This window comes from Fringilla coelebs (assembly GCF_963513975.1).
Source record: "Fringilla coelebs genome assembly, chromosome: 13".
NCBI lineage: Eukaryota > Metazoa > Chordata > Aves > Passeriformes > Fringillidae > Fringilla > Fringilla coelebs.
Window position 1 is genome coordinate 16694169 of NC_140039.1, and position 22102 is coordinate 16716270.

General features: G+C 46.5%; 1 protein-coding gene across 1 annotated transcript in view; it reads right to left on the minus strand.

The window, feature by feature from the left end:
- LRIG1 (leucine rich repeats and immunoglobulin like domains 1) overlaps positions 1–22102 on the minus strand; it is a 90437-nt gene that overhangs the window by 12049 nt on the left and 56286 nt on the right. Inside the window, exons 4-12 of the mRNA XM_084214623.1 lie at positions 21551–21688; positions 20384–20527; positions 18029–18172; positions 16704–16847; positions 12275–12418; positions 8282–8362; positions 3295–3366; positions 1940–2011; positions 297–460 (exon numbers count right to left, since the gene is read on the minus strand). Coding sequence (XP_084070749.1) covers positions 297–460; positions 1940–2011; positions 3295–3366; positions 8282–8362; positions 12275–12418; positions 16704–16847; positions 18029–18172; positions 20384–20527; positions 21551–21688 — 1103 coding nt within the window. The remainder of the gene's footprint in view (positions 1–296; positions 461–1939; positions 2012–3294; positions 3367–8281; positions 8363–12274; positions 12419–16703; positions 16848–18028; positions 18173–20383; positions 20528–21550; positions 21689–22102) is intronic.

Sequence of the window (22102 nt, forward strand, 5' to 3'; positions counted from 1 at the left end):
AGTGTCTGTGCAGCCCCATCTGGAAGTGGAACAGGCCTTAGTCCCTTTTGATTTAATACTCAGGGAGCCCTGTAAGGAATACTCTGGATGCAAGCAATGCACTGTGTGGTTTTAGTGGGAAATAAATTGTAGCCAATGACAAATTTTTTAAATGCAGGCTTGGGCTTCCTTTGATCCCACTGAATAACAAAACAAAACAGAAACCCTCTCATAATAACATGCTGGTGCTCAAAGAAAATGTTTCCCAAGTGACTCCTACCCTTCACACAACCTCAAAACACACAGGCAACACTTACCACACACAAAACTCTCTGGCTGGATGGCAAAAATGCTCTTGCTTTTCAGTGACTCAGGATGGGCACAGGTGGCCACCACAAAGGACTGCAGCTTCTTCTCCACCAACCACTGGGGCAGCCACTTCAGCTGGCAGTCACAGAGGAAGCTGTCACTGTTAATGTGCCTGCAGGGAAACAAAACCAACACCAGCCTGCTGTGAGTCTGCACGGAGGGAAGGCTGGGAAACTCACAGCCCTTTCATCTTAAACACATTCCTCCTGCCCCCCAGCATGGGTGGAAGGATGAAAAAGGACTGCAGGGATGTCCTCGAGGCACTGAAGATGGCTCAGCATAACTCTAAGGCCAGTGAAGAACTGTAAATTTACACAAACAGGGCATCCATACTTTGGTCTGGTTTGCAAAACTCAGTCTGATCCTTGGAATTGAATGTGAGGATGCCTCAGAGACTGGAAAATGCCCCAGAGAGAGCTCCTGTCCTGCAATCCTACAAGCTATGCAAGAGCAGGGTATCGAGAGCACAGCAGAATCCCAATTCCAGCACTGCACTCCAAGATGTGAATCTCCTGCTAATTTTCTACCCAATACCTCAGGAAATCCTGAAGTCTGAAATGAGCAGGGAAGGGAAAAAGAAAGAAATTGACCGGAGAGGGAGGAAATATAGGGAATTGATTTTTCAAAGCTGTCCACTTTCCTGTTCTAGCAGGATGTGTAGCCTCTAACACATACGATGGCATAAAAACCTCCTGGCAACTTGGGACAGGTCAGGAGATCTTTCAGCACAATGCATTCTGCCATAAATGTCCTCTGTCTGAACTTCTCCCTTTTATAAACATTCCTTCACAATATCTGGGCTCTCACTATCTCTTCCTAATAAGATCAATCCTTCATCTCAATTTTGTTTCAAGTGCCAGTGCAGTAGATAAAGTTTTTAATCACATTAACAGACACACAGTGTTTATCTGCTTCACTCCAGTCACTGGTATCAAGTGTCACTGCCAGCAGTGACCATCTGATTGCCATTTCCAATGTCAGCAGCAAGAACCTGTACCTGACCAAATACCAAATAAACGATTTTGTGTTCCACAGACACTGCACTACTCTGGGGCATAGCAACACACTGACAGTGGATTAAATATTTACGAGGAAGAGGAGAAAAGGAAACCAGGCAAGACTGGAAACAGTGTCTGATAACAGTGCAGAGCCCCAGCCTGGAGCACAAGCAGCAGCTCTGATAACACATGTGTATTTTTACACCAGAAGGCTGAATGACAAGTGGATGCAGTTCCAATGGTGCTTATCACTGCAGTATCAGTCCTGTGTGTGAGCCCTAAACACAGGAACAGCAAGGGAGCAGATGGACCACTGGGAATTAAACCCATGGTGCTGTGAGCAGGAGAGCTGGCTAACAGGAGCAGGGCTGGGCTTCCTGAATGGAGATGAATAATTGCACAGGCACAAACCTGCTGCAAGAACCTGTCCCCATGATCTAATTTCACTCACTGTCACATCCAGTGACAGTGAAACACCCCACAGAGGAGGATGCAGGGGAGGGGGAAATGGATGAATGGTCGTGTGGGTAGCAGCTGTGCTGCTGCTGAGGTGCAGGGCCAGGAGGATCCCCCTGCCCAGGACAATCACTTACAGCTGCCGCAGGCTCCTCATCCTGGCAAAGGCGTCGGCTTGGATGGAGCGGATGGCATTGTCCCCCAGGTTCCTGCAGGCACAACCACAGGCAGGGTCAACAAAAAAAAGAGATGCCATGGCTGGGACAGAGCCTCTCCACACTGATTTAAGCAATGCCTCCAGCAAAAGGTGATTTGGTAGCTCCTTGTTAAGGCCTTCAGCACTCACAGTGCATGGAAGTGTTCCTTGAAATACCTTTGTATTATTAAAATATTGCTGAACAATAGCCAGCCAACAAAAATTACACTTAACTGAATCACTATGTCATTCCCTACTCCATCTTCTCACTGCATTTTCTCAGGCTGAGCTACCTCCATCATCCATAGCTCAGAAATTCCTCAGCCCCCTTGATAACCAAAGATAGTCAGGAATGTGGTAACCCAGGCTAGACCTTCAGCAAACATAAAAGAAGGCAAATACTTGCACTATGCAGCATCTGAGGAATTATTTGAAAATGACTTGGAGAGGATACTGTTGGGTTTAAAAAAACATCCCAGTATCTCCAAAGGAAGGGGTTAAAGCCTTCCCTCACAACTATTGCTAATTAAAAAATTAATTTGTTCTCTGAAAAAGCAATATCAGATTTGGGGCTGAAGTTTACTAAGTGACAGGTAGGGCAGATGAGCACTGCTTAAAGAGGAGAATCTCAGTAGAACATTAAGGGCACCTTTATTTGGGAATGTGCTCCCAGTCAGGCAGCCCAAACCTTTCAGTGTGCTCTGATGGCCATAACATTTCATACAATCAACAGCCAATAAAACATGTAGAGCACAGTCACATATACTTTAACTTCTCTTAATCCAAGAAAGGAGGTTATTCATGAATCACTGCTGGAGTCATCAGCCTTGGGACACAGAAAAAAATTACACAGAGGCAGCCAAAATTTACTTCTTGCAAATGGCTCTAAGGGGGTTGTGCTGAGTGGGGATGTTGAGTGGGGATGCATCAGACCCAGTCATCTGGAACACGTGCCACTGCCAGAGCCTGGGTTCAGGAGGAAGCTGGGGCAAAGGAGGAGAGAGTGCTGTGCCTCTTTTCATGGCTAACAGCCTGCAAAGCAGTAATGTGCAAGTCAAGGTGATACTCTCAAAAATTAAGAGCATGCAAATTTCCTATATGTTCTATAACTTTGCTCCTGGCACAAAAAAAGGCCAAAGTTGAGGCGGACTTATAATGAGAAGGAAGCAGGTGGCCCCCACAAATGGACTGGCTTCTCAGTTTACAAAGACACTATTAAATTGCTAGCAGATTTCTCAAGCAGCTACTTTTGGCAGGCCCCCCTTCCCAAACTCTGAGGCATGGTGGGTTACTCACAGGTGCTCCAGAGCCTCCAACCCTGAGAACGCCTTCTTGGCCACCGACTTGATCTTGTTTCCAAACAGAGTTCTGCAGTTTCCAAACATCCAGTGCCAGATAAACAGAAAGAAAATGGGGAGAGGGGGGCAAAAAAAAAAAAAAAGGAGGAACACAATTAGTGTGGCTTTATCTGATACACACACTCAGTGTAAGTCCCAGGAAATCTGAACTGCACAGAGATTAAGAGGGCTGAAGCACACTCGCTTTCCTGCTCCTGAAATTAAATCCTTTTATCTGCATTTGAATTTAATAGTGATGACAGCGCAGAAGGGAATGTGCCATATCATGTAAAAAGGCAGGTTTGCTCCTGGGCTTGGGAACCAGCTTGCTGAGTAACAGAAGGTCCCCTCTGTTCTTCACAGGCTGGCTGTGGACAGGATTAAGTGCAGTGACAGTTTAACAAGATATTGGTTTCTCCCCACAAACTTTTCATTTCTGACTTCTTCCCAGGCAGGAAGAGTGGTGATTTATTCCCTGGTGCTTGGCCTGAGCAGCCATCAGCACACAGAGCTGAGGCTGTCCCTGAGCTGCACATTCACACAGCAGCTGCCTGGAGGCACTGCTCATTCCTTCCTGCTAAATATAACAGCAAAGCAACACCACACAACAGATCACAGCCCAGGGATGGCTGCAAGGAGCAAAAGGCAGAGCAGGTAATGTCCAGAGCTGAGGAGTGGGCTTGCCTGCATCTGTGACCAGAGAGCATTCCTCTGAATCAGCAGTGGCATGAGGGGGCTATCACCAGAAAACAGCCAGCTGGAGAGATCCCAGCCCAGCTGCCATCTCCAGAGCAACAGCTCTCCATAAATATTGGCCAGGGGCAGGCTTTGTGCCAAAGGGACAGTCCCCTCACCTGTCTTAATAAAACATCAACCAGTGTCACTAATTAGGAACTGCTTTCCTTCCCCAGGCTCCCTCCAAGGTTTATCCTCCAGGTCCATCTGTTATCACCACGTGGTGTCCAGGGCAAGCCATCACCCACACCTCAGGTGGGAAAAGGGCACATCTGGTGCTGCATTTGATTCTGAGTTTTCATTCAAGAGCTGCCCTTCAGTATGGGGTGTGAAGGCTTCATCTGCACCCCAAAAAGACTGACAGCTGTGATGGCCCCACTGCTTGCTCACTGGCCAGGGAGAGGAGTACAAGATGGAGCATGAGCAGCCATTCCATCAGCAAATACATTTCCAAGGACTTGTCAAGGCTTTCCACAAAGCACTTTTCAAATGTCAGGATAATTTGGTTATATATTGGCTCCAGGAAAGCCCAGCCTCAAATACCCCCAGCACCAAAGGATGTGTGCAATCATGTGTGCCATCATTTGGTAAAAGGGATGTTGCATTAATGAAGGCTTTGAGAAATCCATTAGAATGATTAATACAGTAAATAATTTACTATATGTAAACTCTGGTCAAATGGCTGCATCCATACACACACACTGATTTCTGCAGCCATATTACTAATAAATGTGTTTTAAGGACAAGGTAAGGATAAAATAAGGACTAAAGGAAATGGCCTCAAGCTGTGCCAGGGGAGGTTTAGATTGGATTTTAGGAAAAATTTCTTCAGAGAAAGGGTTGTAAGCATTGAACAGACTGCCCAGGGAAGTAGCAGAGGCAGCATGCTTGGAGCTGTTCAAAAACATGAGGATGTGGCACTTCAGGACATGGTTTAATGATGAACATGGTGATGGTGCTAGGTTAATGGCTGGACTTGATGATCCTAAAGATCTTTTCCAACCTTTATGATTCTAATGGAAGTTCTATGGGCAACTGCTGCTGAAAAAAATATGCTGAACTTGAGTTTGATGGCTGCAGATTTCTATTACTGTTCGGTGGATTTTGGTCTTTGAAAACTGGAGATTCTGCTGATATCTGTTTAATTATCTGTGCAGAGATAAGGAGTGCATCTGGGGAAGGGAAAACACAACCACCCCTCTTGTGAAGGTGCACACAGCTCCATGACTGACCATGAGAAATACCTAAACACATAACTAGTCAGGCCTCAGCAAACTCATTACTCCTTGCAACTAATTTCAATTAAGTGCCTCTACAAATCTGAGTTTGAACCTAGAGGCCCCCATCAAAGGGCTGTGAAGGCAACAAACACAGCCACAATCAGCCATCCCACTGCTGGCCTGAACCTCCTCCACGGGGCAGAGCCAAGCACAAACTCTCCTGGAGACTGCACCAGTGTAATTACACGCCAAGCACACAATTCATTGCAGCCTTTTCTCCTCCAGCCAGTTTTGCACCTGCAGGAAGATCTCGCTGAGTGAGCCATCAAAAAGCTGGTTACGTTTAGCAGCTTGAATAATTAGGAACCTCCTTGTTCCACTGTGATTCCACCGGTGCTTTTTATGCTTCAGTGCTTCTCAACTCCCTCTTTCTTCAAGAAACATTTTAATTTAGGCCTGTGCTCTCCATCCTGGAGAGCTTCATATATAATTCAGGGAAGGCTAAAGTGACTGGCCTCTCCATCTCTGTTTAACACCTTCATGTCAGTGAACAACCCTCTCTGTGCTAAATCCTTTCAGAGGCTAATCTGTGCCAGATCAAAGGGGAAGGGCTTTTAAGGCAATCACCACAGAGCTGAGGTGATTATTAATTCATTGGAAGGTCTCCTCTGAAGTGCCCATTTATTTTTTGTATGCTAATGCATTTAAAGAGGCTGACGGTTTAAACACAGGCCCTAAATCACACAGTGAAATGTTTGCTGAAAGGGCTGATCTTTTATTTACAAAAAAATCCTGATACTCACTTCAGCCTTAGAAATCACCAATTTGGGATTTATGTGCTGATAAGCTAAAACAGTTCTGAGGAGATCCCTTTAAAAGCGACCACTCACAAGTATTCTCAAAATGGCTCAGAAAGAAATAATAATAAAATAATTTCATATTCTGAGCATTTTTTAGCTTTACATGCTGGCTCACAGTGAACAATCCCAGCAAGCTGTCTGTCCCACAGCAGGTAATTAAACCACTCCTGTCTCCCCAAACCAACCTGATCCACATGCTCTCCCAGGCTAAGCAATGTGCTGCAATCCCCTGCACAAACCCTCCCTGCACACATCCCTCAGCCAGCCTAGAGCTGGCCCAGCTCCACGTGCAATGACAAGCATCAGTCACCAAAGGAAAGACAGACATAAACCAAACTCCCTTAGACTTGCACAAGCCCTGAGTGCACCCTTGGCTACCAGCAGCCCAACCCAGCCACCTTCTGGGGGTGCTCCTTGTGCTGGCTGACAAACATCACACCAGGCCAGGGCATTTCACAGGGGACAGCAACAGCAGAGCTGCCAGCACATAACCCCACAGGCTGCCCCTGCTCCCCTCTTGCTGTTCCTCCTGGCCTCTGCCTGACCCCCACAGCTCATCAGGGCTCACTGCTCCTGCTTTCCAAGGCAATCCTTTTGCTGAACTCTTTCCTTGCATGCTGTCCCCTCTGGACTTCTCACCGCTCTCCTGTTATCTGCACCCAGCATTTCTAACATATCCTAACCACTTGGGACCACTGGTTTTGCTCCCATGCCCGTGGCCCTGTTGGAGGGATGTACCACCAGGACAGCTCTCTCTGCTCCCTTCCACCCCCTTCTCTCCCCTGTCAAAGCAGCACTTCAGACTCATGATCCTTACAGCCTGCAAATCCCACTGGACAGAGCCTCTGCTCCCATCATCCTTCCAGCTGCTCACATGCTCTCACTGGTTTCTTCAGACAAACCAAACACTTCAGTCAGGCAGCCAAGAACTCTTCTACCCACCACATCTGCTCCTCTTGCCTTTTTTTTCTGGCAGTCATGGGAAGATTCCCTGACTCTGCATGCACAGCAATTCTCACTCACTTTTCTCTCACCCCCACACTGCCTCTGCTTCCCTGCCTGGCTCCCCCTGTCCTTAAATCCTCCTCTGCCTTCTGCCCCACTTTCCTTGCAGCTGCAGCTCGCTCCCCTCTGCGACTCCCCCCAGCAACAATGAAATGCCATCTCTGTCTGCGATTCCAGATCTGTCTCCCCTGAGCACTGCATGCCCACCACCCCAGCCTGCCCTGCTCCCCCAGGAGTCTGTGATGAGAGCGTGACAATGTGTGACAATGTCCCTCCTCCTGCCAGGATGGATTGCAGCCATCTGCTCTCCATCGAGGTGCTTTTACTGCACCTCTGGCTGTGCCATCCCAGCGGCACAGACAGCGGCACGGGGGGCGCTGAGAACTTCAACAAAGGCAAGAGGTAATGATTAGAGACTCTTGATTTGTCACAAGCCATCAGAGACTCCTCTGACAGGGCTGATTTATATCCCCTGCTTCAAATGGGACAGGGATTGCACAGAGCAATGTGAAAATCCTGGCCAAGGCCAAGCGAGCCATAAACATTTGCAAGGCGCATGCTTGCCTCGGGAGTCTTTTTATCTCTTTAAGAGCCCGTGCCCCATGGTGCCTTTTATTGTCACTGCACATGGAACTGAGCCTGAAAGATCACTCTCAGAAAGAGTATCCCACAGAAAGGAATCCTGTTTCAATCCTCTGCTCTAACAGGAAGTGGGGAGATTTTTCTCTTCTGTTTATTGTTATTTGCTGCATCAATCAGTGCCTCGCTGGAGACTGCAAGGGGTCGTTTTTGTTGCTTGTTTGCTTTTAGAAGTGAGGAATGGTTGTGCTGAGTTTTGTACATGAAAACAGCTTAAATTCCTCTCTGTGTCTGAACTGCAGCATGTGGGCACTGTCTGCTCACCATTTAGAAAGGAAATAATTGCCCCATACCTGCTTAAAATCATCAGTGCCTAAAAACCACCTTTGCACTCTTGCAGTGAGCCTGCAAAACCACTACAGCTCAGCTTTTCTGCTGATTTTTGTCTTGCTCCAAGGTGAGAGAGGCTGCACAAAGGGGACAGACCCAACCCCACACAGGCACACGACAAAACCCTCTGGCAGAATTCAAGCCCAGGGATACTCACAGCTTGCTCAGGTTTTCCAGGCCTGTAAAGGCTCCATTGGTATCTTCTATTGTGCCTGAGATGTCGTTGTGGTCCAGTTCCCTGGGGAGAGGACAAGAGAGAGCTCAGAATCAGCAGCTCAGTCCCAATGTCACTGTTACAAACAAGAGGGGGAAGCTGCAGAGTGCCACAAGAGAGCTTCCCACGTTCTCCTGACAGGTATCAGAAAATGCAGAGTCCTGCAGCAGAGCAGCACCAATCACTCCTGCCCTGACACATGGTCCTTCCAGAGCTCTGGCTTGTTCCTAGCTGAAAGCCTCTGACAGCTACTTCTTACCAAGCAGGTTTCTGTCCTTTTCTAGGTCTGTGCATCCAAACAGGAGGAGGAAAATGAAAGTTAAGTGCTCAAATTAAACTGAAAGAAACTGCTGTCCTTAAATGCTACTACCATGAAATAAGATCACTTTAGGCATTCCAGTGTACACATGTATTTGATAGCTGAATCTTAGGAAGATGATTTGGTGTATTTTCTACAAAGCTGCATTTTTTCTGGCAATGAACTTGAAAACTCAACAAAGGAAAGTGCCAGCATCACTCCACCAGCCTAACTCTGTATAACCATTAAAAAAAAAAAAAAACCACAAGAGAATTCCTTTTTCAGAGTTAGCTTCTTCTGGCTTTCAAACTGACCATCAATTACAAGAGTCAAAGAGGTCTGAAGAAAAACAAGCACACAGAACAAACACAGAGATCCACAAAAGCTGTTTAAACAGACTGTTTAGAAATCCTTCCCTCCCAGCTTTTAAATCCAGCTAGCAATGAATACCCAGCAACACAGACAGAAATTCATCATTTCCAATGTTAAGTAAAAAGAAAGAAAAACTGAATAGGCTTTGTTGGTTTTGTTACATCACTCTGATTTAAAACCTGGCAAAACACAGCACCAAAGCAAACTTCACCATCCAGATAACCCCTGAGCCCTCAGGTACTCCTTTCACACCTTTTGAAGATGATTATCAGAACGCTTCCAGATAAAAAAAATATGAAGACCAAATAAAGAAAAACCAAGTCCCCCTTCATTTTGCAATGCTCCAGACACAGTGTGGCTTCTGGGCAGCACAAAAACACAGTAACTCACAGGAAGGGAAAACAAATGTAAAAAGAAAGCCTAGTCTCAATATGGGAATGTTCTCCCCTCCACTGGCTCAGTCTTTGCTCCTTTCTCTGCTTTAGGGTGAACTAAAGATGTGAAGGGAGATGGCCAAAAGCCACAATTCCTGTTTCTCAGCTGCCTTAAGCCTGAGACCTGAACTCCCATCCCTGGAGAGCCCTGGCCTTAGCCAGCATCACCGTGGTGCCAGGGTGATCTGTGGGCTGCTCTGTGCCACAGGCATGGACAAAACCCCAACATCCCCGTGGGCTATGGGGGCCAAAGAGAGGAGTCCAGGAGAATGCTTTGATGTGCTGGCATTTCCAGCACCATCCTGGTGGGACAGGAGCAAATACATCCTCCTGGAGCTCAGTTTCTACATTTTCCTTAGGCTTGCCAAGCCAATGTCCCTTGTTCTGTTTGTTTTTTAAGGGAAAATCCCTTCTCAGACATTTCTCCTCTTCAGTCTCACCACGGGCTACTGGTCTTTGGAGCAGCAAACCCTTTCCCATGGCAGGGACAGACAAGTGGGAACAGCCTGTAGGAGCTCTGACACACACTTTTATTAATTGACTGCCACACATTGTGTTTTCTTGAAAAAGGGAAAGAAAATGGTATTGCTCCTTCATCCAGTGGCAACTCAAAGGTTTAGTGTTAGAAAGGAGGAATAAAAAACCTTTTTAACAAATGAGTGAAAATAGAGAGAGGGAGAAAAAAAGAGTGGGGTATTTTGGCCCTGCTCTCTTTGTATTCCAACTCCTCTCCCAGCCCCTGTTGCCAATTTCCTATTCTTTCTGGCTGGCTGAGCCTGAATGCTCGCAGCCTTGTTAATCATTGTGCTCAGAGGTCTCCGGGCCTGACCTCTATTTGAATAGCTCCACATTTCAGCAGTTTCACACCCACCAAAGGCTCCCCAACAATAGCCCATAATTAAAGCATGCTCAGCTCTTTTTCACCAGGTGCAGGACCCAATAGGCCTTTCTCTTTATTAAATTAGAGCTCGCTCACACACTCCCTCTCTCCACCTCCCCCTCTGCCCTGGACATAAAAGAGGCTCCACATTCAGTGCAGAGCAAAGAGAAGGAGCAGCTTCCCTTCCCCTCCATTTGTCTTTGGAAACCTTTAGTTCCGGTCTTGACAGCTGCCTCAGAGGTCCCTTTCTCAATGCCCAGTGGCTGAAAGGCTTTGGCTTGAGTTTAAGAAAAGCAAACAAAACCCAAACTCACTTTCCAGTCACTTCCTTCACTATGAACTTCAATAAAGAAAGGAGTAAGATGCAAAAAGTACTGTAAAGAGGGGGAGATTTTTCTGTTCCCATTTCCTTTTAATGACTCAGGCCACAATGGGCTTCTGAAGAGGAATAAAAGTATCAAAGTGTGGGTTTTTTTCTTTGGAAGGAAGAACTAAATCAGTTTGCTGAACCCAACCAGCCTGGGAACGTGTCTGGTGCTGTCACAAGGACTGTGAGAACTCTGTGGTGTGCCAGATGAAGGTGCTGAGCCTGCAGCTCCCAGAGAGGGGAGGAGAGCAGCCAGCAGCCCTGCAGGTCCCAGGAAGGGGACAGAGCTGCAGGAATGGAACTGCATCCCCCCTCTTCTGGTGCTCATAAGACAAGCCCAGATGTACCTCAGTCTCACACAGCTCTCAGTGTGCAATGGTACAATGCTACAACTCTGTCAGCATCACCTTTTCTGAAAATTCCCTTTGCCCAGGATTCTTCTCCTGGGAAGCTGGGAAGCCTCAGAGAAAAAGGGAAACAATAATTATCTGATTGCTTCTCCTGTGTTTTGCTGCTTTGGAATGTGCTTGGACATTGTTTACCCACAGGTGATTGTTTCATTGGTTTCATGTGAATTGTTTTCACTCAATGGCCAATTATGGCCAAGCTGTGTCAGACTCTGAGGAAAGAGTTTTCATTATTATCTTTTTAACCTTCTGTCTGTATCCTTTCTCTATGCTTTAGTATTGTTTAGTATAGTATTCTTTAATATAACCTAGATCATAAAATAATAAGGCCACACTGCTCTCATGGGCACTACTGCTCCTAAAACCTCACCAGCTGCTATTTGGGCTGGGCAAGCTCATTTCCAGTATGATATTTCCAGGTATTGTATTGTGTCAGTGGTTTTAAAATAAAAGTCTGTGGTAAATGGCCACAGCCAGCACTGGAGGGATCATTTCTGCAATTCAGTAGGAGGGCACATGAAACTTTGCCCTTGGCAACTTTTTTTGGTTTTTCAGAGTTTATCATGAAAATCAGAGCACAGAATGTTTCATGGGCTCAACTGCATTAAAGACTTCTGCTTACTTCCATGGTACCTGCAAAAGCTTCTTATTTCTAGGACTGGGCTGAAGGCTGGGTGAAGCTTCATGTGTTGTTACACTTCTGGTACAGTCAAATCTCAAGCCCAACCTCTACATTTCTTTGTTTTCCATTGTTTTTTTTTCTTACCATCACCTTATGATAATCATAATTTTATGTTTAATCATAATTTTATATTTACTAGTCAGTTTAAAAAAGTAACAATACAGAAGGGTTCAAGAGCACATTTAAGAGGATATTCAATTTTCCAGTGCTGTCAGTAGAAGGAATCATTCCCTGCTCCTTCTGAGTGCAGAATGTCAAAAGGAACCAAGATTTTCTAAGAATTCCAATTAAAGCCAATGTAATAGCAAGAGAAATACTGCTATCAGCTGCAGGAATGAGACCCCAGGGACTTTTGATCAGCTGAGGTGGCTTCAGAGACCTGAAACTGCCAGACATGGGCACCCAAAGCATCTTCAAAGCAGAACCATCTGGCAGAACACAAACTGCGGAGGGAGGGAACATGGGTGTGGTCTGACAAAAGCTGAGAGCAACTTACAGGACACGGAGGTTTTTGAGTCCCCTGAAAGCACCTTCTGCAATGTGATTGATGGAATTGTGGCTCAGCCTCAGCACGTGCAGTCCCCCGAGGTCTGCCAGGCTTCCCTCATCCAGCCTGGTCAGGTTGTTGTAGGAGAGTACCCTGGGGGAAAAAAAATGCAACAGCAGCTCTTGTCAATCCATCTGGCATCTTCCAAACCCCTCTGTGCCGAGCAGTGCCTGCCCCCACACCCACCTGACAGCAGGTGATGCACTGGGGGGGTGAGGAGATAACACTGATTGCAGGTGTTGCCCCAGGACACCACAGGAAGCCTGGGTGACACTGAGGAGCAGGAGGCAGCTGGTACCCAGCAACGGGGCAATTTTCTGTGCAGGTACAGAGAGGGGCTGTCCCAGGAGCGGGTGAGAGCCAGCACACACCCTGTCAGCTGCAGCAGGGAGAGCCCCTCCTGCCCCCATGCAGCTGGGTGAGGGTCTGGGGCTCAATCCCCACTGCTCTGAGCTCACAGGAACAGCCCCCCACGCCCTGCGAGGTGCAGAGTGATGTCACACTGATGGATCGTGGAGCTCACACACGCTCTTGGCAGGGCCCAGACTGCTGTGCTCAGGAGGTTCCTTATCATTCTGCACTTGTGCACAGCCAGCCCCAGGCTCTGGGTGTGGGTGCCTCAGCTCCACCCCAGTCCAGAGCCAAAAGCATTTCACCACAAGGCAATTGAATGCTTCCTTTCACCCACAGAAAGGAGGTGTCTGTTGTAAACCAGCCACCTTTCCTTCCTCCCACTCCCCTTTGTCGAGGAGCACAGTTTGCCTTAAATCCTCTCCACTTACAAGAGACTACTGGAGGGTTGGTTTTTTCCCTAGTTTTCCATCTATCCCTTCCCCTTGCCTGCATTATCTCTGGTCTGGGAGGTTTTTTTCAAGCACTGCTCCTGCTGCAGTGTGGAAGCTGGCAGGAAGGCAGCAGCTTTGCTCTCCCAGCAAGGTGCAGATGAGGCTTTGGAGATGTGACACTGAGGGCAAGCCTTGGGAAGCTGCTGCAGCCACCTCACTCACTGTGCAACCACCTCCTAACCAGAATAAAGCCCTGCTGCAGAAGGCCAGCCTGGATTCTCAGATGAGAAGAGCAGCAGGCACCAGATTTTCAAAACCACCTTATTAGTGACCTGGGAGTGCAACTCACTTCAAAAGATGTGAGGGTTTGGGCTGCTCAACTTTTGAAAAAGTGAAACAGCTTTGAACAAGCACTGAAATTCTTCACTGAACAGACAAGAAAAAAAAAAACACTGAGTTCCAAATCTCCAAATTCCTCTTCTAGTGCTGCCTGTTAATGAGTCTGCTTAAAAATGTGTCTAGGGCTTGCATGAAATCCACTGCAAAGCCAAAACCAAAGTCCAAACAGACACATACTCCAAAGCACTGAGAGTGTCATTTACTTGGCAAAGGGGCTGTCTATCTTTTAGCTGTGTGAGTGGGCAGAGGGCAAGCTCTGGAAAAAAATTCAGCAAAGATTAATGAGTTTGAAGGTATGGGACAACATACTTTCATTCCTAAAGAAGCTATAGTGTTAGTTATGAAGAACTGGCATCTGGTCAAAATTATGTCCTCACCTGCTATTAAAGAATTTGGCTTTAAAAAAAAATTTGTTCAAAAGTAATCCTAAACCTGGCTGAGAAAATAAATAGTTCCTTTTGATTCCACACATGAGAGTTCCTGCCACAACTGGTGAAGGCATGTTCCCTCTGTTTGTTTGGATGTCACCCCAAGATGGACAGACAGCAGCAGGACGTGGACACCCTCACTGGTGTCACACATGGAAGGTTTCAGGGGCTATTGCACCTGGCAGTGGCTTCTTCAGCTTGCCAGGGCTCTGCTTCCTGCCTCAGGACAGGTCCATTTGCAAAATCAGGTTTCCCCCCTCAGCTCAGCAGTGTGGGTTGTCTGGTTGAGAGAAGCCAGCAGATCTCTGCTGCTCCCCTGACCTGTCGTCTCTACCAGTGAGAAATCACTGGCATGGATAAATGGCAATGTTTGTCCACACAGCCCTTCCAGCCTGGCCAGAAGCAGGAGATTTTGAAGGGGTTAACCAGAGCCCTGCTGTGCAACTGGAGCTGCTGCTGCCAGCCTGTTCTGGACCAGGTACCTCTAACACACTTCACTCCCACTGACCAAGCTACAGGTAGAAAGGGACCAGCAGCCAAGTCACCATTTACCTCTGATGAAATCCTCTGCTCCCACTGTGGTTTTTTCCATGATGCTGATGCTCCAGCACCTGACTGGTGAATACAATCAGCCCTTTCTCATGCTCAGAACAAGGCAAGAGCTTTCTCTCCTTGTCTCTTACATCAGCCCAGAGCCTTGGGTTCACGTTTTGTCCCAGCAACTGAATGAGAGATAACTCCTCCTTCAGATGATCAACTCCCTCCTTAGAAGACTTTGAAATTCACTCCCTGTGCAGCCACAGTGTTTGCTGGTAACTGAAACCCAGTAGGTTTAGCAACAGTGGAGGTGAGCAAGGATCTTTCAATCAGGAATGAAACCACTAACAAAGTGCACGAGTCAGTCAGGATGTATCCATGGCTTCCTTTCCTCACCCTGGCATTTCAGCACAGACCTCTCCTACAAGCACTCTCTGGCTGTGGGAGTTTCAGTTTGAGATCTGATGGCTCCCTGCAGCAGCCTTACCCTAAAGGCAGCACCTGAAAGAGCCTGTAGTACTTTGCAGAGCTGTGTTAACTCCCACACAATCACCTTTCCCATCTCAGCCACGGCCTCAAACTGCAGCACAATCCTGCCTGTCAGGTCAGGCACACCCCAGTGCCTCACACCACCAGGCATCTTCCAAATCTACCCCATCCTGCACCCCAGTTTCTGCAACTACTGCTTCTAAGACAGGACAGCTCACTGTTAGAACTGCTTGTTGGATGAGATCCTAATCCATACCTGAGAAAAAGGACTCAGCATGACAAGCAACCTCCAATCCAAACCTTGAGGGTTCACAAGACAGGGTCATGTAGAGAAGACAAGCTTAGCTCTCCCTAAAGGAGTTCTGCCATTAGCCCTGGGAGGTGCAGGTGGGCCTGACCCATCCCATCTAACCCAGGCTGGAATAAAGATCAGCACAGGCACAGATTTTGGTTCTGTGCAGTGCAGAGCCTGCACTGGCTGTTCCAAGGATTCAGCTGTGAGTGCCTTGGCAAGGCAGGCTCCCCTTTTTTGATGCTTCAGATTTTAACAGACCAAAGGCAGAGCACAGTTCCAGTTCTGATCTGCTGCCTTGAAGATCTATCCATTAACACTGCTTTAATCTAGCAAAATATCATGTGAGGATCCACACATGAAGGAACTGCAGCTGTCCACAGAATTGTGCAAGGCATGGGCAGTTCTGCAGCAATTTGAAAAATTAGGCAATTCAACAATCACGTGCGCATTTAATTAAAACAAAAAAATAAATTACTTCCTTGTGCCCCCAAAAAACAACCAACACATAAACAAATAAGATCACAGGCTAGCATGTTAATTCTAAACATAAAGAAATTACATGTGTCATGTCTACCCATCTCTGAATCCACAGCCCAAATGTGTCAGACTCACAGCTGGGTGGGCAGATACCAAGCTCTAGTGTGAGAGCAGAGTGAGGCCCCTGGCAGCAGGAAGTTGTTTTACCATACTGCTTTTTGGTGGATAGGAGGCTCCCTGACAATGTTTAACATCTTCCTGCACCAAGCAGAATGAATAGCAGTTCCACTGACCATGTGTCAAAGTAAAAACCAAAGTTTTGCACAATGCCACAGAGGGGATGGCAGCACCTTCTGTAAATACTGTGAGCCTCTTCAAAAAGGCATTCAGCAGTGCCACAGACCCAAAAGACACCCTTGTGGGGCTGCCCTCAGCAGCAAGGCTTTCCTTCATTTGTCAGGCTGTATTCCCAGCACCTCAGGAGAGCAAAGCCCATGTATTTACTTTTCAACAACTGAACCCCACAGGAAGGATGAAGTGTAAACAGGAGAAACAAGGAGAACTGCCTTTAAAGGGCCAAATCTCTGCTGGTTGAAAGCATGGTTGTTCTTTGTAAATAGAGAGGATAAAGCAAAGCTTCAGGCTGAACAGTCATTATATGGCAAGTTACAAGTCTTGTAACTCACTAGCTAAAAACATTGGCAAGCCACATCTCACAAACTCTCCAGGTCTTTTGGCGCTGTGCACTTTTAGTGGGTTCTAGCCTTTGTTTCTGGTACAAATGTGTTTTAACAGAGCACCACAGTTGCTCTGAAGGTCATAACATCCTAAACAACAAGGGCATCACTTAGGAGCCTGCAGTTCCTGCATTTCTACAGGTTAATACAGTGGGAGCTGTAAGCCTTGAGAAAATTTCTTACTCCACCCTCTCCTGCCAACATTACACAACACAACAGAAACCAACTTACAGCTCATGCAGCTTCTGGCAGAAGCTCCAGCCATCGGGGTTGATGCGGGATATGGAGTTGTTGCTGAGGTGAAGCTGGTGCAGAGAGGAAAGGCCATAGAGAGAGCCACTGTTCACTTCTGTCAGGCTGTTGTATTCCAGGTGCCTGTGGAGAAAAATCAGAAGGAATTGACAGATAAGCAGCACTGGTCAAGCGCTGAAAGAATTCCCAAAAAGAATTGGGATTTTAGCTATTCCTACACATCTTTCTACATACCCACATGGACACGTGCATGTGTGGGCATTTCTTGTCAAACAAAGACAGAAATTCAAGGACAACACAAAGGAAATGCCCGCAAGGAGATGTAACTGCAGAGAGAAGCTCCACTGCAAGTAAACTGGGCTTAGAGCAGCCACTCAAGGTTGTATTTGCAGAGTCTCGGTTGTGTGACAGCAGCACCCAGAAACATGCTGCCTCCACCACCTGGCACCTCACAAACACACCTGGAAGCCAAGGGTGTTGGAAGCTTCAGGTATTTCTCTGCAATGACTAATTTTTTCTCTGGTATGGAAAAAAAGCATCACCAAGGTTTCTAGGTACCCCGTGAGGTGGAACGATACTGTCTGCAACACAGAGTTTCCATCTATCAGCCAAAACAAATTTCCAGAAGCCAGATATTTAAAAACCAATTGGGATAAATGCTGAAAGTTCAAACTGTCAAACTTTCAAAGGAATAGTGCCACAGCTTAAAAGACAGTGCTGTTTATTGAACACCTGCTGAAGCAGTGAGCTTTTGTAAACGGTGGGTCAGCTGAAGAGAAGATGCTGTATCGAATTTGTAGGCACGCCGGCGAGGGGAGAGAATGATGCATCTGACTCCATCTTATCAGAAGGCTAATTAATTACTTTATTATACTCTATTACTCTGTATTACCCTATTTTACATTACATCTAAACTGAACCTGCTCAGCACTCAACTCTGCACACAACTGCACAGAATCTCGTGACTGTCACCCGACAGTCCCGACACACACACCCATTCTTGGCCAAGGAAATAAAACACCATTACTTTAAATAAACAATCTCCATATTGCATTCTACTTTTACACAAACACAGGCATAGCAAATAAAATAAGAATTGTTTTTACTTTCTCTGAGGTTCAGAGAATGTGAATCTCAAAAATATTCTTCTTCTTGAGAGAAATTATGCCTTGTGTTTTCTCTGTGAAGAGAAATGTGGCAACACGGCTGCAGCAGCTCTGGGCACGCAGGACAAAGAAAGGAGCACGAGAAGCAGCACGGGTCACTGCTAAAATACAGAGAAGGATGTGACAGCACCAACTTACAGAACTTGCATTTTGGCCAGGCCCCAGAAAGCCCCATCAGTCAGTTTGCTGATGTTGTTGCGCTGCAGTTTCAGCACTTCCAGGCTGTCCAGCCCCTGGAACGTCAGGCCCTCGATCAGGCGGATGCGATTGCGGTTCAGCTCCCTGAAATCACCAAGGCCATACAAGTTTATTGAAGCCCTTTCTCACCAAGTCATCTGTGCAGCACACAATGGGGACAGCAATGCCAACAGCTCCTGTCTCAGTGGTTCCCAGGAGACAGCAGAACAGCACCGGAAACTTTCAATCCCAGAGCTATCCAGGGAAGGCAGCTGGGTGTGAGCTCCTAAACAAACTCACCCTGGGACAGGCTTCCACCACAGAGAAATTACAGAGTGCAGCAATTTCTCTTCATCCCTCCTCTCTCTGCATTTCTTTTCAACCATTGATCCTTCTCATCAATTCCCACTCTCCATCCTCCCTCAAGCACAGACACCGTTTGAACCAAAACACTGGCATTATTTCCTTTACAATCCATTGTTTTTATAGGACTTGTAATTGCCCAGTAAAAATGTGCTCTGAAACATGCAGGTGCCCCAAAAGTGTGGGCCCAAGAGGAAACTTTATGGCCAAGTCTGAAAGGAAAGCTTTCAGTCCCCCTGAAAAATGTCACATTTTTTTTCCCCTAATATCAGAAACTAATAAAGAGTGAAAGTGTGTCCAATAACAATGTAGTATTTGTGTATACAATGGTTTCCAGCCTGGTTCATTAAATTTGAATTTCCCTGGGTGCCTAAATTTTGGCAATATCTTTTCTCTGAATAGCAATATCAACATCATTGCAGCACGCTTTACCAACCTATATCAGTCTTATGGATTGCTTGACCCAGACATACCAGGTGAAAATGCAGTTCTGTTAAGTCAGTGGAGAACTTCAACACAGTGCACTAAGAGCTGAAGGTAAAGCTTTTAAAACTGATACTTTTCCACACATACAAGATTAAGCTGAGAATAGTTCCCTATTCAGTGTTTGTGTTGAGGAAAATGGTGGAGGTTACAACATCCAAACTTGCTTTGGAAAAGATGAAGAAGCCATAGAGACTTTAGGCTTACTTTTCAACTGCCTAAAAAAACGATGTTGAACTTGAGCTCAAGTTGAGAATAATTAAAGTCAAGTAAGCAATAAAGATTTTGCAGGCCTGAAGTCCCTTGTGGTACTGCACTTCCTGGGCTATTAGAGAAACAGGCTTTGCCAGAAAAAGAACTGTACACAAATCCTACAACACACCAAACTGGGTAACTCGCAATTCATTCATGTTTATCTGCAGAGTTAAACAGCCAGCTCTGAGGCAGTCATTAAGAACACCAATTACTCCATCTCTCAGTGCAAACCATGTTCCTAAACAGACTGAGTTGTTTTCAGCACAGTTCTGCACATGATGCAGTCAAACACAGTGAATTAGAAGCCCTCACTCAATGGACAGCAACTTCCAGCTGAGAGGCAACAGAGTTTTCATATTGTGTCCCCCCTCCTGTCCCAGACTGGCTGTAAATCCTGTGTGCATGCAGACACAAATGCACACACTCTCCTTGGGCACACCCTGGCTGGAGGATTTCTCTCTCAGTCAAGAGAGGCTGACACTAAGAGGTGCAAGTTCCAACAGCATTTGTGGGCTTTATGCTAATAGACAGAGGTGGACCCTCTGCCTGTCAAATTTGATGGAAAGATTGCAATGAGCCTTACTTAGGCTGGGCCCATTTCTCCAACAGCAGCAGAAGGGAAAGCTCAATCATTAGTGCCACTGTTTTACACATAAAGCATGTTTATAGCTGCAGATGTCTGTGTGTCCCCATGCAGGCAGAACAACGACCATGTGTGTGTTAACTCATCTGAGCTGCAATTTTCTCTGCCCAAATATCACCTCACACAGTTTAACAACTTTCCCTCATTGCTTTTTTATTGCCACATAAAGATACCTGTGTGGCCTTGAAACACTAACACAGCAGCTGAGCTCTGTCCCTCTCAATGGAAACATCTTGCAAACCTCTCTTGCACCACAGACACCAGCAGCTTGCAAGATTGCAGATTGCAGATTTGTCTCAATTTGCCAAGTGCAAAAGATGCTGATGTCTGCTGCAGCATTCCTCCCTCCCTCCCCACCTGATTCAAACAATGACCTGAAAAGCCAAGAGGTAGAAGACAAAACCCTCTCCCAGTGAGTCTTCCCAGGAGCTGGCAGAGAGCTCCTGCGTAGTGAATTCTACACTTCACACACAGCAGGTGAGGATGAGTGACATTTGCTGCGCACGCCCCCAGGATCATTTTATCTCCATCAAGTGTGGCTGAGCTTAATTAGAGTGGACATCTGTACTCACAGCTGTATGAGTGAGGGCAGCCTGAAGGCCTTGACAGGAAGCTGAGTGATCCTGTTTTTGCTCAGCCGCAGTGTCAGCAGGGACGTGGACAGGCTATCAAAGGCACCAGGCTCCAGGGTGCTGATTCTGTTGCTCCCCAGGTAGCTGCAATAAATCACAGCAGAAAAATGAATGCTTCTGTCAGAAATTACCTTTTATCAGCATTTAGTTGGTCTCCAGACAAGCTGGTGAAAGTACAGAGGTGACTCCAAACCAGCTGAATTTCTGGCTGCACAAAGGGAATTTCCCAGAGCCTGTGATGAATGTTGAGAATTGCTGGGCACTTCCAAAGAGCTCCCTGACACCCTCCCACTTGAACAAGGCAATCAGGAGTGGAAGCCAGAAACTGGAGACCATTCCAGTGCAGGATGATGCTATTCATTCCCCATTTTCCTCCCAGTATCTGTCCCAGGGGTCTTTTTTATTTGGATGCTAGTCTGAGCCACAGGGAGCTGTTTCTGCAGGACATCAGCCACAACACCACTCTCTTACACCTTTTTGCAACCAGGAACACAGACTTGGGCGTAAACTTTAATGCAGGCAGACTACTTGCCTGCACCTCTTCAAAAGTACCTAAAACACAGATTATTTCATGTTTCTCTGAATAGGCAAACATCCTGTGGGAGTTTGTTACTCTGCTTGACCTCGTTTTCTTCAAATCTGAGACACTTCAGTTCTCAATATTCAGAAAGCCACTTTAGTGATGAAACAGCTGCTTTCTCTCTCCACTCTTCCTGATGCACATGGGTTTGCAATTGTAAAGACACCTACACACGAAGGATGTAGGATACCTGAAAGATATTTTTTCTTGGCAACACAATTAATAATAATTTGCATTCTTTATAGAGACACCTACACACGAAGGATGTAGGCTACCTGAAAGATATCTTTTCCTTGCAACACAATTAATAATAATCTGCATTCTTTATAGCTACATCAGAAACCAAACAGCACTCAAAAAATAACTTGATGATAACAATGTGCTGCCTTCTAACTCTCCCTTGCACTTAAAATCCTGACAAATAATCCCACACTTCTTACATCCATGACTCCTTTTCCTAAAGGTTTGAGGCCCTTTTCTCTGCTGTGGTAACTCAACAAAAGCAGTTCCCAAGCAGCACGACTCACAGCTCCTTGATGTGCAGTCCCTGTGGGAAGCAGCCGTTTCGGATTTCCGTGATGTCATTGAAGCTCAGGTCCAGCGTTTCCAGGGTAACGTAGGGCTGCAGCTCCCTGCCCTCAATGCTGCGGATCCTGTTGTGATGCCTGAAACAGCCAGGAGCAGAAAAAGGGACTGTTTAGCTCTCTTAGAAAAACAGAAAGAATATTCAAAGGCTGCAGCAGGCCCCCAGGCTGGCCCTGAGTTCATACACTCAGAGTTATGGTGACTTTATTAACAGCTGAGGAGAAACCCATCCCAGAGAGATTCCCTAATCCCCTAGGGCCAGCTCACAGGTATCTGCAGGCTTCCACTTTTTACCTTCTACAGAGCTATCAACTCCACTCATCAGTTTTTCTTCCATTAATCTGGGCTCTCCCACAAGCCTGCACTTCCAAACTGGATTTGTTACATGCAAGCACTGCGGGGCTGTTTCTGAATCCCAAAGGCAAGGAGTGCAGAGCAGTGGCTCAGCATGCCAAGGCTTTATCCAGAGAATGTGACTTTCAGAGAAGGAAACA